Source organism: Ricinus communis, chromosome 6 (assembly GCF_019578655.1).
Source record: "Ricinus communis isolate WT05 ecotype wild-type chromosome 6, ASM1957865v1, whole genome shotgun sequence".
NCBI classification, from domain to species: Eukaryota; Viridiplantae; Streptophyta; class Magnoliopsida; order Malpighiales; family Euphorbiaceae; genus Ricinus; species Ricinus communis.
The window spans coordinates 24,416,341-24,433,295 of record NC_063261.1 but is presented as its reverse complement, the minus strand read 5'-3'; the positions used below and the strand labels follow the sequence as shown (position 1 = coordinate 24,433,295).

At 32.0% G+C, this 16,955-nt stretch overlaps 2 protein-coding genes across 2 annotated transcripts; one reads left to right on the top strand and one right to left on the bottom strand.

Moving 5' to 3' along the window:
• Window positions 1-7,153: 7,153 nt before the first annotated feature.
• LOC107262431 (RNA-binding protein 26-like) lies at window positions 7,154-7,945 on the top strand. The gene is made up of 2 exons (XM_015728225.1): window positions 7,154-7,166; window positions 7,278-7,945. Exons 1-2 carry the CDS (start codon window positions 7,154-7,156, stop codon window positions 7,943-7,945), a joined length of 681 nt encoding a protein of 226 aa, XP_015583711.1.
• A 5,572-nt stretch (window positions 7,946-13,517) lies between these two features.
• On the bottom strand, window positions 13,518-16,760 carry LOC8263591. Its single transcript, XM_002533891.4, is given in 6 exon segments — window positions 13,518-13,931; window positions 13,933-14,120; window positions 14,907-15,131; window positions 16,042-16,105; window positions 16,107-16,141; window positions 16,216-16,760. Coding segments are annotated over 6 exon segments (915 nt in total). The 5' UTR covers window positions 16,420-16,760; the 3' UTR covers window positions 13,518-13,732.
• Window positions 16,761-16,955: the final 195 nt, after the last annotated feature.

Here is a 16,955-nt window from a genome sequence, read left to right as displayed (position 1 = left end):
GAGATGTTTTGCTGAAAAATGTCAATTATTGTTAATAAATTTGAAGAATTTACGTTGTAAATTGAAAATATAATTGTTAAATATAAAAAAAAATTCTTAACAGAAAGAACGATATTGACATATTAATATAAATTGCATAAACATTTTAGTATAATGAAATAAAATTGAGAAACTAACTAGTGTAATATGGCAACTTGAGGAAAATAGTAATTATGCTTTTATTTTTTTCTAGTTTTTTAATAGTATTTTTATCCTTTCATTTTAACTTAATAACAAAATTAATAAAATAACTGACAAAATGACTAATTTATTTACATATTTTTACAAGCTATAATAGACATTAGTATGATATTTAAAAAAGAAAATGAAGTCTAAGCTATTGTAATATGGAAAATTCTAGAGCAATTACCCCAAATAACAATAATAATAATAATAAAGAGCCATTTTAATGTACCATAGGTTATACTTTACTATATAAACGTATAAGTAATGATATTATTTAAATACTAAATTAATCAATTATATATAATACTTAAGTATTGTTTAATTATATAAAATTTAATTACTAATATTTAACAATTATAAGATTGATCTATATCATTTTAATTCGTATAAATAATTAAAAATTATATACGAATTTACTGACATCCTGTACTAATATAAGGACGTATAAAATAAAAAAAATTACTTGACATATTATCAAATAATTATTATAAAAAATGAATTTATAATGGTGGGTGCAACAGAGATATTCCAATCAAAACTCAATATAAACGTTATAAAACAAGAAAACAACAATTAATTGGTCTTGCTAAATGGCAGTCAATATACATTGACAAATGATCATCATACCCTCTATAGACTTCTTCCTTTCTCATTAATTTAATGCTTCCAAAAATGTTAGTCTTTCCCCTTTGGAAACGAAATCAATATTAAGTTGGAGGAATTTTCAAATCATTGTCTTCATTCTTGAAAGTCTCTCTTTAGCTTCTTTCAGTGGGAAACCATTCCAGAAAGAAGAATGCTTGATTCACTCGGTTTTGAATTCTTATTTCATACGAAAACAGAGTACTATTGTGGTGCATTATTATTATAAATTTATCTTTAAATTGCAATTAACCGGATATTATTTTAAATAATTTATTAATTTTATATGTTTTTCTATTAATATAGATCGATAATAAATTTATATATAATTTTTAATTATTTATACAAACCAAATCATATAGGTGAATCTCATAATTATCAAGTGCCATCTATTAATATAAAAATATATAGGAATATTTAATAAATAAAAGTAATATATTTAATTGATCGATAATTAAGTATTATATGCAATTGATTAATTTTGTATTTAATTATATTAATAGATTTTAAAATTAAAATATATCAATTTTTATAGATTTATAAGATATTCTACACTTATGGTATTTTAAAAAGACATGAAAATTAAAATAGTTATAAAGTTATTTAAAAATCAATATTTTGTACAATATAAATGAATTTTCATGAATTTTCCATAGAATTTTTTTTAATCTAAATTTAGTGTGTTAAATATAAACCAAAATTAATATTAAATTCAATTTTATTAAAATTCTAAAATTGATTATAACTAAAGTAAATTCTCTCTTAAATATTTTGTAAATACATAAATAATAAATATTTTGTTAAAATCTTAGTATTTATTAAGTTTTAAATGTATTAAACAGATTATATAAGTGAATATTTTAATATAACTAAATATTAAAGTGTAATATAATTAAGTATTAAAATTAATAAATTAAGAATAAAGTTTGAAAATTTGTAAATAGAGTTGATTTCTTTTACAAATACATAGTTTCCAGATGAAATACAACTTATGGTTTTTGTCTCTTATTTTAATTATTTTTTATGAAAAGAATACTTAAATTACAACAAATATATATATATATGAAAGGTATTTCCAAAAAACTAAATATTAAGTTAAATTTCATATTTAAAGAAAACAGAAAATTCAATTCATTTAAAAACTCAACTTTGTTTATTAAATAGCACAACACCAAAATATTTTCAGAGATAAATATTATTGAATACAAAGGGGCCTGAGTGCATTAGATTCTAATGATAAGAGGTTATACATGAAAGTTGGATCCAATATAGACAGCAACGTGTACATGTAGTAGTAATAAATTTGATTTTATATTAAAAAAAAAAAAAAAAACTTAGTTAAAACTAGGATATGTATATAAGTATATGAGTTTTTTTAATGTGTTTCTTCTTTATCTGTTTTCTTTTCTAATTGTATCTATTTTTTTTTTTTTTGATTTTATTTTAGACAATAGAATACTCATATTACAAGCTAGTTAATTATAGACTTTACAATATAATTTTATATTTAATATTTTGGTAAATTAATAATTTTATTAAGTATTAATTTTTAAAAGTTGACTTTTTTCATTGAATATTTGATTATTTAATTATTAAAAAAATTAAAAAAATTTAATAAGAGTTAATAGATTTTAATTTTTTTATTCATTATAAAGGATAATATTAAAAAAATACTAAATGGTTATATATCATTTTTTAATGTTTGTCTTTTTTAATAATGAATTTTTTTTTAAGTTATAAATGTATGTGCATATAATATAAACCTCAAATGTATACTTAACGAACTTATATTTTGTCGCTGATGAATATGTTATTATTTAATTTATACTATTTTATTTTTTTACACAGGTGGTATATTCAATACTTATGAAGGGTATATTCATCTCTTATTAATTCAAGTTCATTACTTATAAAGTGTTTATTCAGTTGTTAAACATAAATTTTAAATTCATTAATTATAAAGTGTATATTCATCTGTTATTAGTGTTAGTTTCATTACTTATAAATTATATATTCATCTGTTATTAGTGTTAGGGTTTATTAAAAATAAAATTTAGATTTATTATTTATAATGTCACGACCTCATTTGTGGGCCCGTGACCGGTATTAGGGAATGGACAGACTTAAAGCCACTGAATCCTGTAGTAAGCCTTACTAACCGATAATTCAATAAAATACTTATACAAATTAATATTAATCATGATTGACATACCATACATAAATCTAACATGTCTGTGATAACATTTCACGTCCATTATGGACCAGAAAAATCATAACAAATTAAAATATTCTATTGCAGAAGGTCTAGAGTATAAAATAACTAAAAATATGAAAATATAGATTATTTACAATTAGTCCGATGAAGGAAGAAGTTGGGCTGTCAAAATGCAGGATGGCGAAAAACTCTAACTGTCACCTGAAAAATAAAATTGAGACTGTCAGTCTTGAGAGTGAGTTAAAATCAAAGAATCATGTAGCTATTGCAGTATGCTCAATAAAATAATATTTATTAACTCAGTATATCATATGCCATTGCATATCAAATACGAGTCATACCATAATTTAGAAATAAAATACATTTAAAGAGTTATGAGACGAATGGCTCAGCAAAACCCTAATCCAAAACGCTAGTAGCTTTTCAGCTATCTTATTCCAATAGATCTGGCGTCCAGAGAGCTAAGCTCAACCAGGGTCCTTACATCCAGTGTGGACACTTGACCCCAACTAAGCCGGAACCTAGAGAGCATTGCTCGACTATGGACATTTCTCCGGCATCCAAGCTTTCATAGCCCATAGAGTTATACTCGACCATGGCAAAATCTAATAATAACCTTGTTACCTGTCTTTGATTATTACAAGTGCGCACGCAGTCCTGATGTAACCCATCATATGACATGCTCTAATATAGTGTCATCCCATTGTCACATAATATAAATATAACAATCATAATAGAATAATCATAAACTAACATACCTGTTTAATATCATGCTGAAAATAAAAAGTTGGAAACCTTGTAACGTGAGTATGCAAAATATAGTTTTGTCGAGATAATAATAGTATTAAAATAACATTATTTAAAATATTATAAATAACGAGATAAATCAACTAATAATAATATTAATATTATTTGTGATGATTATCAATTAAATAAAATTTATTTATAATAACAATAATGATGGCCATATATAAACACTAATCATTAATTATCGCATTAAATCTAGACATTGCCAATGTACAACTTGACTTTAACTCATAATTAGTAGCCTTTCGGCTATCTTATTCCAATAGATCTGGCGCCTAGAGAGCGAAGCTCAACTAGGGTCCTTACATCCAGCGTGGACACTTGACTCCCAACTAAGCCGGAGCCTGGAGAGTATTGCTCGACCATGGACCTTTCTCCGGCAGTCAAGTTTTTATAACCCATAGAGTTATACTCGACCAGGGCAATATCCAAAAATAATTTTGTTACCTGTCTCTGATTATTACAAGTGTGCACGCGGTCCTGATGTAACCCATCATGTGGCATGTTCTACTATAGCCTCATCACATTATCACATAACATAAATATAACAATCATAATAGAATAATCATAAACTAACATACCTATTTAATATCATACTGAAAATAAAGATTTGGAAACCTCGTAAAATGAGCATGCAAAATATAATTCTGTCGAGAAAATAATTGTATTAAAATAATATTACTTAAAATATTATAAATAACGAGATAAATCAACTAATAATAATATTAATATTATTTGTGATGATTATCAATTAAATAAAATTTATTTATAATAACGATAATAATAGCCATATATATAAACACTAATCATTAATTATTGCATTAAATCTAGACATTGCCAATGTACAACTTGACTTTAACTCACAATTCTGTCGCGCTCCTCAGTCCGCTCCTATGCCTCGGGTGGAGCTGGTGGAATGGACAGATTATCTATTTATGAAAACACTCAGTTAATAGACATTCTTAAATTTTTTCTAAGCCTAGACTCTTAGATTAGACTGTCTAAAATTATTTTAGATTCGAGAATCCTATCGAAAATTCGGCAGAAACTCCCCTAAATTATAGACGTTTACCTCTCATAAAATGGATCGAGAACCTGCCAAAAACAGTTCAAATATTTTACAATTAATTAAGGTGAATCGGCCCACTAGAACTGTACTATCTTTTCCGACTCCATAACACACCACAATCCCAATTAATTAAATCAAATTAATTTTTAAATTATCCATCACTAATAATTAATAACCATAATATTTTATTAAAATTATAATATAACTTTTAGTGTTTAAATAAAATTATATTGAGTTGAAATTGCAATATTTCGGACGTCCGGAAGCCGGTCCTGCCAACGGTGTCGGAATTTAAATCCGGAAGAGCCTGGGTGAAACTCGAGCTGCGGGGAGTCCGAAAACACGAGAGTTTCGGCCGGAAACTCGCTGGAAGGCATCGGATTGGGGGCTGGAAAGGGGCTGCTCTGGTGAAGCTCCTCTGAAGTTGCCGTTGGAGGAAATCGGCGGGGGAGACTTGCTCCGTGGGTTTCGGGGGTGAGGAGTCCGAATCCAGCGTCGGATTGCCGAAAGGACGCCAGCAGGAGGCCGAATCGACGATGGCAGCCTCTTCGTCCTTCGTCAGCGTCGGCGAAAAGGAGGGAGGAGGGGAAGGCGGCGCGCGGCAGCGGGAGGAGAGGAGAGACGCTGCTGGACGGTGGCGGCAAGCTGGGCGGCACGCAGGCGGAGGGGGAGAGGGCAGTCGGCGGGGAGGAGGGAGAAGGGAGAAGGAAAAAAAGAAAAAGGAAAAAGAAAAAAAAAAATATATATATATATATATATATTATTTTTATTTATTTATTTTTTAAATCTAGATATTACATATAAAGTATATATTCATTGGTGTTGAATTTTTTAAATATGAATTGTATATTTATTAATTTTTACTGATAAATCTATTTTAATATATGAATATATTTTTATTTAACTTATGAATTTCTAGACTATAATTTATGAACCCCAAGTATACGTATGATATATCTATAATTTATAACATATGAATTTATTGGTTATTTTATAAATTTAAATTATAATGTTGATGTTTAGAATTAAATTAAAAAAGGAGGAAAAATAAAAATAAAAGTATATATTTTCTAGAAATATAAAATTATTTTTTTCTATGTTTACTTTTAATTATGTTAATTAAATTCTACTTTATTTTAATATAAATATTTTTTATAAAAATACTAGCACATTATTAAAAAATAAATTCATGTGAAAAGAATTATAAAATATAATAAAATATAAAAATTGAAATAAAAATATAATAATAAAATCATTAGTAATAAAATAATATAAAATGAGAAGTTGAAACGAAGTAAATGAACTTGTATGTCTTGTAACGAAATTAAATTTATGGTATTAGTTTGTTTATGCCTTTTTAATTAATTGGAGATTTGATAATATAAGTTGCTAATTAAATTGAAATTACATGCCCAATTTTATGATTGGCAAATACGTCTAATTTAATATTTTATTAACACATGTGTATAGCTTTGAATATATGATAAATCATATACTTGGATCCACAATATAACAATCCTTAGGAATTGGGAATGAAAACTTGCATTTTGCTTATTGGTTCAATAGTATGATTTCTACGTTTCTCATAACCCTTGAAATTATTCCCCATGTTATATTTCTTGTATTAGTCAAATTTTGGCTAAATGGAAAAGGAGAAGATGTGTTAGTTGGACCATAAATGAGGCAAGAATCTATTTTTAAAGTAGTTTCTCAGTTCACTGTTGATTGGTTCTCACCAATAGAGCTTTGAAGGATACTAATGAATGAACTTTTGACATTCAAAACTATAAGTGAGTTTTTTTTTTCTTTGCTTAAATTGGTAAATGCAGCTGTAGCAACACTGCCAATGCTGGATATGTTTGATGTGAAAAGATGATTAGTTCATTTTGGCATTGCTTGTTACAAAGTTCTGTTCTATTATTAGTTATCTTGGTTAGACTGTTAAGAAAATAACCTCCTATTTCTTAGGGAGTTAGTGTTTAAAGTAGTCTAAAATTGGTTAGCTTTTCATTGTGTATTTTTCTGATGTTTCTGTTTTATATGGCTATTAAAATGCCAGTTTTTCACATTCAATAAATTAGATTATTCTCTTTTTCTTCTGTTATTAGCTTATCCTTCTCATTTGGTATCAGAGCCTCACACGAGGCCTGATTGAATTAGAAACAACAGTTTTCTACGAGAGTGTTAATTGAAAAATGACTACAGAAAGTTCGTTTGTGCAACCAGCTGTACCAAAGTTTGATGGGTATTATGATCATTGGGCAATGCTCATGGAGAACTTCTTGTGATCAAAAGAATACTGGAGTGTGGTGGAAACAGGGATCCCTGCAGTAGCAGAAGGAGGTGCATTGACAGAAGTGCAAAAGAAGAATATCGAAGAGCAGAAGCTGAAAGACTTAAAGGCAAAGAATTACTTGTTTCAGGCTCTAGATCGCTCTGTTCTAGAGACAATTCTCAACAAAGAAACATCTAAGAGCATATGGGATTCGATGAGGCAAAAACATCAAGGCGCAACAAGGGTGAAGCAGTCACATTTGCAAGCTCTACGAAAAGAGTTTGAAGTTCTTGAAATGAAGGAAGGAGAATCTGTCAGTGATTATTTTGCTAGAACTCTTACCATCGTCAACAAGATGAAGAAAAATGGGGAGAGCAAGGGAGATGGTGAAGTGGTAGCAAAAATTCTGAGATCAATGACTCCAGATTTTAACTATGTGGTGTGTGCTATTGAGGAGGCTAAGGATACAAGTCTCATGTCAATTGATGAACTGCAAAGTAGCTTGCTTGTGCATGAGCAGCGTATGAAAAAGAAGTCTTCGCTAGAAGAAATTCAGGCTTTGAAGATTTCTTCTGGAGAACAATTTGGAGGCAGAGTTCGTGGTAGAGGAAGCTCCAGAGGAAGAGGAAGGGGAAGGGGAAGAGGCAGCCAAACATTTGACAGATCTACTATTGAATGCTTCAAGTGTCACAAGTTGGGGCATTTTCAGTAGGAATGTTCTACCAAGGAGGTGAATTATGTAGAGTCGCAAGAAGAGATGTTGTTGATGGCTTATGTGGATGTTGATGCACCTAACAAAACAGACACATGGTTTCTTGATTCAGGCTGCAGCAACCATATGTGCGGGAAAAAAGACTATTTCACTGATATTGATAAAAATTTCAGTGATACAGTGAAGTTAGGCGACAATACTAGTATGGTGGTTGCAGGAAAGGGTAATGTGAGATTGAAAGTGAACGATGTGGTGCAGATCATTATAGGAGTTTTTTATGTGCCGCAACTGAGGAATAACTTGTTGAGTGTAGGGCAGTTACAGGAGAAAAGGCTTTCTTTCCTGTTTCAGCATGAGAAGTGCAAAGTGTATCATCCAGAAAGAGGCCTGATTTTAGAAATTAAGAAGTCTGCAAATAGAATGTTCATGTTTAGTGCAGTGTGTCAGCCTTTACCATCTACTTGTTTTAGTGCAATCACCAAAGATCTTGTGCAGCTCTGGCACTGCAGATATGGGCATTTGAACTTTAAAGGCTTGAGGACTCTTCAACAAAAAGAAATGGTGCATGGCTTGCCACAACTCATGTCTCCATCAAAGTTGTGCAAGGATTGTCTGATAGGAAAGCAACACAGAGATCCGTTTCCGAAAAGCAGCACTTGGAGAGCATCACAAGTTCTACAGTTGATACATGCTGACATCTGTGGACCAATAACACCCATCTCCAACAGCAAAAAGAGGTATTTGATCACCTTTACTGATGACTTTAATAGAAAAACATGGGTTTATTTTTTGATAGAAAAATCTGAAGCCTTCACTACTTTCAGAAAATTTAAAGTTCACGTTGAAAAGGAATCAGGTTTTTTTATTAAAAACTTACGTACGGATAGAGGTGGAGAATTTACATCACATGAATTCAACAATTTTTGTGATGAAAATGGCATACAAAGACAGTTACCAGCAGCCTACACGCCTCAACAAAACGGAGTTGCAGAGCGAAAGAATAGAACCATTATGAATATGGTTCGTAGCATGCTTTCAGAGAAGAAAATTCCTAAAACTTTCGGCTCAAGCGATGGAATTGGCAGTGCATGTCTTAAACCGGAGTCCAACAATGGTGGTAAAGAATCAAGTTCCAGAGGAAGCATGGAGTGGAAGTAAGCCTTCAGTTGCACATTTTCGAGTTTTTGGTTGTGTTTCTCATATGCATGTGCCTGATAGTACGAGAAGCAAGTTAGATGATAAGAGCATCAATTGTGTTTTGCTTGGAGTTAGTGACGAGTCTAAGGCATACAGACTTTATAATCCAATTTCACAAAGGATTATAATCAGTAGAGATGTGATGTTTGAAGAAGACAAGTGTTGGGACTGGGATAAAAAGTATGATGCTGAAATTGCATGTGATTTAGAATGGAAAAATCGCTTAGATGGAGAGACAACACTAGAGCAGAATGAAGCTGGAATGAATTCTGATATTGATGATGAAGAAAATCACGATTCCAATTCATCAGTTGAAGAAGGGTCTACAGGTTCTAGTGAAGAAAGAAGAAGAGTGCCACCAACATGGATGCGGGACTATGTTACAGGAGAAGGACTTTCTGAAGGTGACGAGGAAGCTTATTTTCTTCTGTTTGCAACAACAGATCCTATTCATTTTGAAGATGCTGTGAAGACTGAGAAATGGAAACATGCCATGGATGTTGAAATGGAGGCAATAGAGAGGAATGGTACATGGGAATTGGTGGAATTGCCTGAAGGGTCAAAGAAAGTGGGAGTCAAGTGGATTTATAAGACTAAATATGATGAAAATGGAGGAGTGAACAAATACAAGGCTAGACTTGTAGTGAAGGGGTATGCTCAAGAGCATGGAGTAGATTACAATGAAGTTTTTGCACCAGTGGCGCGCATGGAGACAATCCGTTTGGTCCTTGCACTTGCAGCTCAAAAACATTGGACAGTTTATCAACTAGACGTGAAGTCTGCATTTTTACATGGTGAGCTGAAAGAAAATGTATACGTAAAGTAGCCTTGTGGATATGTGAAACGGGGGAAGGAGCAGAAAGTCTACAAGTTAAAAAAGGCACTTTACGGGTTGAAGCAAGCATCGCGTGCATGGTACAGTCGCATAAAAGCTTATTTTTTGAAGGAAGGCTTTGAGAAGTGTGATTACGAGCACACCTTATTCATAAAATCTGAGGAGAAGGTAGAATGTTGATTGTAAGTTTGTATGTTGATGATCTCATTTTTACTGGAAATAATAAGTTGATGATTGCAGATTTTAAGAACTCCATGAAGCGTGAATTTGATATTACTGATCTCGAAAAAATGAGGTATTTTCTTGGTATTGAAGTATGGCAAAAGCCTAATGGAATTTTTATAAGTCAAAAGAAGTATGCTACAAAAATATTACGAAGGTTTGGGATGGAGCATAGCAATTTTGTGCATAATCCAATTGTTCCTAGTGTTAAGCTTACAAAGGATGAAGGTGGAGTTAAGGTGGACAAAACCTATTACAAGCAAGTTGTGGGTAGTCTGATGTATCTCACCGCAACACGTCCTGACATGATGTTCGTGGTGAATTTAATCAGTAGATATATGGAAAACCCCACAGAAATGCACTTGCAGGTTGCAAAACGAGTGCTAAGATACTTGAAAGGAACGATCGAGTTTGGAATCTTCTACAAGAAGGGAGGAGATGGTGAACTTCATGTTTATTTAGATAGTGATTATGCTGGTGACTTGGAAGATAGGAAGAGCACCTCAGGTTACGTTTTTCTGCTGAGCTCAAGAGCTATATCGTGGTCATCCAAAAAACAACCTGTAGTGAGTTTATCCACTACAGAAACAGAATTCATTGCGGCAGCTTCATGTGCTTGTCAAGCTGTGTGGTTAAAAAGGGTGTTGGGAAAATTGGGCCAGATTCAAAATAAGTCGACACTCATTCACTGTGACAACAGCTCAGCCATCAAGCTTTCAAAGAATCCAGTGATGCATGGTCGAAGCAAGCATATTGATGTTCGTTTTCATTTTCTTCGTAATCTCACTAAGGATGGTACGGTAGACTTGGTGCACTGCAGGACACAAGAACAATTGGCAGATATTATGACTAAACCTCTCAAATTGGATGTTTTCTTGAAGTTACGTGGACTGCTGGGAGTGTGTGCAGATAATGATATAAACTAAATGATTAACATTTGGTTTAAGGGAGGATATGTTAGAAAGTTCTGTTATATTATTAGTTATCTTGGTTAGACTGTTAAGAAAATAATCTCCTATTTCTTAGGGAGTTAGTGTTTGAAGTAGTCTAAAATTGGTTAGCTTTTCATTGCGTATTTTTCTGATGTTTTTGTTTTGTATGGCTATTAAAAGGCCAGTTTTTCACATTCAATAAATTAGATTATTCTCTCTTTCTTCTATTATTAGCTTATCCTTCTCATTGCTAGCCATTGTAAACAACTCCATCTCTGTTGAGATATCACCACACACCAGCATTTGGGATTGGCTGGTATTTTCTATCTTTACTTTCAGGTTATTGTGTATTTAATCAAGAGGGTATGTCATGCATTGGAGACTCCTTTTATTCCTTTTTTTATCAAAGTCATTGCTACTTAGACATCTAAATATTGTTGTCAGTAGAATCCTGATGGTGCGTTGCCCTTCAATGATATTGCTTGCTTGGACTATGGAAGCTACAATGTACCAAAAGAATATATAATGAACCTAATGTGTGTGTGTGTTCAGGAATAGAAGGAACGTTTTCTACTTCAGGAACAAGTCTAAAGAAATAAATCACTATAGGTATAAGTATAAAAAAATTAATCACTTTTAATCTTTAACTTTTAATTAAAAAAATTTTATTTTATAATTTATAATCTATATATTTATATTTTATAATCTATATAAAATCTATATAATCTATATATAGATTATTATATTATAATATGTATATTATATGGAAAAAAATTGCATCCAATAGAATTTGAACCTATACCAAAGGTTCCGAAGTGCTTTTCCGACGAATGTGTGTAGCCTGATAGCTCATGGGTGGACCACCTTAGCAGGTGAGAAGTCCAGTTTAGTATCCTAAACTGAAATAAGTCGACTCTGGTTCGGGCTACTGAAATGAAGCAAAAGCTGTTGACTCCAAAGACCGAGGTTTGGTTTGGATTCCTGAAGAGCACCCTGCACTCTAGCTCAAAAAGGTGACAAAGCTTAATCTTAGTGGTTGGGTGGGTCGAGAAGACGACCTAGTACTACTTTTCTCGAAGGACACAAGGAAGGCCTCTCCTTACCTGGGCAGTTTGAATGGACAGAAGACAACTCCTTGAAGCTGACTAAGAGGGAGTGTGTGTGTGTATATATATATATATAGTTATGAACAGTTTTCTGAGTCAGGATACCCCAAGTCTGCCACACCATTGTTTTGGGCACAAACAAGTTAGTAACGCTTTCAGGCTGCTGCTAGCTTGGAGGTCAGATATATCCCAAGTAATTTCTTCTTATTATTTCCTTAAATACTAAAAAGCATATCAATGGAGAGAAATCTCAGTCCTCTTGCTTATAAGGATATCAATGTTCTTAAGGTTATGGAACTGTACAAGTATGTGAATTCAAGTTTATGCCTTACTCAAAATCCTAAGCTAGTTATTAGGTTTAAGGGCTTTGCTGCCAACAATTTTTGTGGACAATGCAACTTACAGAGGTTTCCTTTTCCTTTGCTTTTGCTGTTTTATCAGCAGACATGGAAGTGCTTCTGTTGCCATAATATGATTCTTCAATAATTAATTTACTCTCCCTTGCAATTTCTCTTTAAGATATATTTTCTTTCATCCGAGACCTCGTTCTCTATCTTAGAAATGTTGCTAATAGCTTGACAGTAAAAAGAATAGTCGAAGAAGAGTGATCCATATAACCAACCTACTAGGTTGGATAGAAATTTAGTTCAGCAATAGATTTCTTGAATTGAAATTGTTGAAATAAAACTAGTTTTGCAATGAGCATTTCTCCAGACAAGCTTGTCAAATGGGTTTCCTCTGATTTTTATCAGAGGCTTACCAGAGTTTACTGGAGGACAGAAACGGTAGACTGCAATTCAGAAAGCTGAGTCACTTGCTGTTCTTAATGCTGCTGAAATTGTAGGTGCAATTTATAAGTAAGTTGGTGAATAAATGTATTAGCCATTTAAATTCAGAACGTTAACAATTACCTCTGCGGCATTGAGCTAAAGTTACAATAGTAGAATATCTTCAGTGTTTTCCTGTGAAGATCATCCTGTAAATTGACGTTTATTTGGTTAAGAATGATGAACAACAATATGAAAGGTATGCAGAGATGCTCGCATCTTTCATGTTTGGCACTTCTGCCTCTTTTGTCTCTCTATTGCACATAATTGTCTTTCAAAGTAGTGACAAGCACATGATTTATCTGTTGATTATTGTATTACAATGCTAGACTTGAATATTAGTAGTTTATGTGTTTGTCTTCTTATACATTTGACATGGGAAGAGAACATAAAATGATTCTTATAACAGTTTACAGACACCTGACCTGACATGAGAAAAATGGAGGGAAAATATACTCAATAACAGACTCCTTTGAAAGGGGTTTTTGAATTTGAAAACAATTGCATGAAGCTAGGGGAACTGCGCCCCATGCCAATTCAACATCTCAATATGCTTTTTAATGTTAATGGCTACAAAGATCATATGGTCCCCAGCTTAAACTGATGAATTATAAGGGTACAAAATGGTTGTTCACTTCTTTTCGCATTGCTTCTATGAAGTTGAATCATCATCTGCATCCTGCATTGATCTCTTTGACAGCAAGTGGTTCATACCTTCGAGGCCCAAAGCCAGCTGCTTTCCTTGCTTCCTCATTGAAGGGTGGCTTTAATGGTCCTCTAAAGTGTGTTCTGACTACAACATGAAATTTCTGAATAATCTCTTCATTCTCCTCCATTGTAATTTCACTTTCACCCTCTGCTGTCTTAAGATACTAAGCAGGAATCAATACCTAAATGTCTAGACCTCAAGCGTAGATACTTAAACCACTTAACTCCAGCAGCACAATGGGTAACCTCTTCAGGGTACACCACTCTCTCCAGTAAATCAGCTGTTACATTGTCACCTCCATTGTGGAATCGAGATATGGTTGTTGGCAGCATATTGAGTCCACTGGCCTGCATTTTGATCAATCCAGTCATCAAACAACATATATTGATGGAATAATTATATAGCTCAAATGTTACCAAGTTCACACTAACCATTATCTTCTTTATGTCATTCAGCGAGAAGTTAAATCATCTAGACCAACTCAAGAAACAAAATATGAGTATTAAATTGCGTGAGGCATTTGTATGAGCTTGTAGCCCTTTTCGTATTGTCAAGCCTTCTCATGCCAAAGCAGTCCTTCTTTTAAGTACAACTTCCAAATCTTAAGCTTGTTTGGAAATGTCGTTTGGTGTTAAAAGAACACGTTTTGAATTTTTATGTTTAATAAATTGATTTTTTAAATTTCTTTCATAAATTATTTTTGTCAAACCTACTTTTAGAAAAAGCACTGGGCTTACCTACTTCTTTCCGAAAGTAGTTTTTCAAACCCAAATAATATTTTTTTTTGAGAAGTGTTTTTACCAACCATAATACAAATTGGGTTAAAGCTATTCTTTTTCCTTAAACGACGAAGGAGCATAAACACTTGAATTGATGACACTGATATGGCAATACCACCAAAACGTAACAACAATGCTAATAATAGTATTTTCTTGACAAACTTTACGCACACCCTAAAAATCTTTATCTATAATAGCAGTAAAACACACAGCTTTATCAAAAATATGAATCTGTATATTCATAGTTTCATATCCTATGAGAAAAAAAAGCAGAAAGATGTGATTGCACCTCCATATTGGATGTTAATTGCAATCTAGGGAGCAAAAGAAAAAGTAGAAAATATAGACATGCACCTCATAGACACAATGTTCTATTGCCGAACGTGCCAATAGGTCCTTTAATGTAGTGATGGCAGAGTCCAATAGCCCATCATGAGCTGGTAATGCTCCATAAGAAGAACCTAGTTCTTTTTTTGCTAGGAGATTAAAGTGTCTGCCTTCATCTTGCGCAACCTTCAAAAAATCTGTAAAGAATTCTCTTGGCATTGCCTCTTGCTTACCAAAACGAACAATATTATCCTTCAGTAAAGTAATACAAGTAGTTATTAAAAGAAGTGCCAAGAAATACAACATGATAAGGGACTTGAAATTATCTGCAAAGCACGTGCTATTTTGATACTCCTTATACAGGGAGAAATGACTGACTCAGTCAACTCTACCAAAGCTACAGGAATAAATGCAAGATGCACCAGATATGGCTGTAGAGCTAAATAGAAATACTTCAGAGATAGCTCATGAAGATGTTACGTCTTTTGTCATGCCTAAGTAGAAATGATTGTGCTTATCTTAAAGCTACTATGTAACATTCTATAAAACAAAAAGCAGTAAATAACTTAAATATTTTGCTTAAACATCAGCAGCGTCCATTATATTATCCATGGATGTCAATGATCTGGCTGAACATAAAGGCATTGCACGTTAAAGAAACGATCCCAATTCAACTTCTTGTGAGTATAGAGTTAGGCATAGTTCAAGGATTAATGTGCTAACTATATACGCACATGAAAGACAATATCATACCAATGAGCTATAGAACAGGTACTAGAATTGTCTCTGGGCTGTGAGAGAAGGAATTCAACTTTAATCTAAATCCAATTAACTAAAAGATAAAAGTAAATAGAAACTACATCATTTTCATAAGTCAAAAGACCACATGAACTTCAATACAACAAAATGAAGTAAATAATTATATATATAATCCAAATAATAGTAACTTATGGTGAATGGACAACCTCTCACATAAAGGCTGAAGTCTTTCTTGAATTACAATTAACAATTCACTCCAAGAACTATAAGAACCCACGTAATGTAAGAATTGAAGGATAACAAATATTACAGAGCCAAAATGAACTCCAATTAATTGATCGTTTCCAACAAATAAACCAAAAGAAAAAAAGAATAGAAAATAAAAAGGATAAACAGTAAATACCCAAGACAAGTCAATAGCCCAAATTTTAGTGTGAACAAGGCTATTTTTGCAAGCTTGCCTTTTCAAGTTTTGGCATTAAACCCGGTGCAATCAACTTAACCTGCACCAAAACTACCATTAATTATCATTACAGAACAAGTAGACACAACAAATAGCAAATGTGAAACATCATACATTAGTGAATCTGGAAGGGCGATAAGGGATAATGAGGTTCAGGGATGGAAAGTAAGGGTGGGAAATGGTTCCTTGAAGCCATTGAGAAGCAAAAGAGTCTCCTAGCTTTACTTTCTCAAACAGGTCTGGCGTGGTAAGGACCCTTAAAGCCGCTTCTATTAGGGTCAGGTTTTGGGTGTTGAATTCTTGGTGATGATGGCCCATTTTTATCTCTTTACACACAGTAACAGGTGATAATGGTCAAGTAATGTGGCCTCTTTCCTTAGGCAGCTAAATGAGTACGCGTCGAGTTTTTGAAATAATTTTATAAATTTTTTTTTCAAAAAAGCACTTTTTTAATGGTAATTTCTTTCATTTTTATTTTTTTTACTTACCGGTAACTTGTTTTTATTACTGTTATGAATAGTTATTGAAGTCGTAACTCCTACCTACATTATTTTAATAATTGTTTTGATATTATTTTTAAATAATTTTTTAATTTTATATATTATTTTATTAATTTATATTATCATTATTTATATATTATTTTAATTATATATATAAATCAGAATTATATATATAAATACTATAGTTGTAAAAATAACATTAATTGAAATAAATAAAAAAAATCTAAAAATAAAATAATATATTTAATAATCAAATATTATATAAACAGACTAATTCAATATTTAATTATATTAATAAATTATCAAGATTAAAATATAATTGATCTGTACAAGTGTATATATGATAGTCCATTA